Raw genomic sequence first — 1,566 nt, 5'->3', positions numbered from 1 at the left:
CTCCTCCCCCCACACTTGGCACCTGTCCCTCCTCTTCACTCCCCTCTGCCTCCCTAGATCTTCCCTGTGCCCCCTGGAACCTGCCCCTCCTTGCACCCTCCTCTGTCCTCCTGGTGCCAGCTCCTTCCTTTGTCCCCTCTGCCCTTGTGCCTGCCCCTCCCCTCTGTCCCTCGTCTGCCCCTCCCAGCCTCAGCCTGTCCCCTCCCCTGTCCCTGGGATCCCCTCCCTTGCCCTGCCCCCGCTGACACCTTCCCACCCCACCCCCTCCCCCACTCCTGTTCTCCTCCCCCCTCAAGTTCGCTCCCATGGGCAGTGTGTCCCTGACTCCCCTTAACGGGCAATAACCCCGCCCAGCGATTAACAGGGACGCAGGTTAATTTCACTTTGATCCCTGTGACCAGCCCCTGCCCCGGCCCTGACTCTGTGACTCTCTCCCCAGTGGACGTGACTCTGGATCCAGACACGGCAAACCCCAACCTTGTCCTGTCTGAGGATCGGAAACTTGTGAGACGCGGAGACACACGCCAGGATCTGCCCGACAATCCTGAGAGATTTGATCGTTGTGTCTGTGTGCTGGGCGCTGAGGGGTTCCAGGGAGGGAGGCGTTACTGGGAGGTGGAGGTGGGAGAAAAGACTCATTGGACTCTAGGGGTTTGTAGGAAAACTGTGAGCAGGAAGGGGACGGTCAAACTCACACCTGAGACTGGATACTGGGTCGTGCGGCTGAGGGATGGGGAATACAAGGCCTACACCTCCTCCCCAACCCTCATCCCCGTGAGGGTCAGGCCCAGCCGGGTGGGGATTTTCCTGGACTATGAGGCAGGCGAGGTCTCATTTTACAATGTCACTGACAGGTCCCAGCTCTTCACTTTCACCGACATCTTCTCTGGGACCCTTCACCCTTATTTCTATCCTGGTCTCAGTGCTGGGGCTGAAGACGCAGCTCCCCTGATCATCTGCCCGGTCCCAGCCCAGGCCGGAGGGAATCTCTGTCCCTCACAGCAACACCCGTGGCAGAGACTGTCCCCTCCCAGCACTGAGCAGCCCCCGGCCTATTCCCAGGGGAGGCTCTAAAGGTCATCAGCCGCCTGCCCCCGCCACCCGCCCCCTCAGTTCCCAGAACCAGACCTGTGAGATGGGGGAGGGGAGAAGGGCAGAGAAGTGGGTGGGGGGAGCTGGCTGCTGGGCTGGGGGGCAGGTATGGGGTGTGCATTGGGTGGGGCAATGTCAGGGGTGGATGCTAAAGGTGAGGTTGGGAGGGGGCTGCAGCGGCAGAAAGGGAAGAGCCCAGCTGACTCTGGGGGGGATGTGGCGAGGGAGAGGCCCATAGAACTGTCAGAGCGGGTTGTTCAGTTCCACTTGCATCATTATGACCATGTGTTATAAACATCCCGACTGGACGTGTTGTGCAGCTGCTCTCTCTCGCTCTACTTATTGTCTTCACTGGTTCTCGTTTGAGTGCTTGCTCATGTCCATTCCACTATAGGTGCGTGCACACCTCCGTGCACGGTTACCCAGAACTTTTTTCCTCTTAGCAGTACCCCATAGGGCCAGCTCTGGTGCCCC

General features: G+C 60.3%; 1 protein-coding gene across 1 annotated transcript; it reads left to right on the top strand.

The window, feature by feature from the left end:
* Positions 1-439: 439 nt before the first annotated feature.
* LOC137160067 (E3 ubiquitin-protein ligase TRIM39-like) lies at positions 440-1,122 on the top strand (the record flags this gene model as incomplete). The annotated part of the gene is made up of 1 exon (XM_067558524.1): positions 440-1,122. A coding segment is annotated over one exon (635 nt), but the record flags the coding sequence as incomplete, so codon positions are not given.
* Between the last annotated feature and the right edge of the window lie 444 nt (positions 1,123-1,566).

This window comes from Emydura macquarii, unplaced genomic scaffold (assembly GCF_026122565.2).
Source record: "Emydura macquarii macquarii isolate MOO-44397 ecotype Brisbane River unplaced genomic scaffold, CSIRO-AGI_Emac_v2 contig_2122, whole genome shotgun sequence".
In the NCBI taxonomy this organism is placed as follows: domain Eukaryota; kingdom Metazoa; phylum Chordata; order Testudines; family Chelidae; genus Emydura; species Emydura macquarii.
This window is presented reverse-complemented; position numbering and strand designations above follow the sequence as displayed.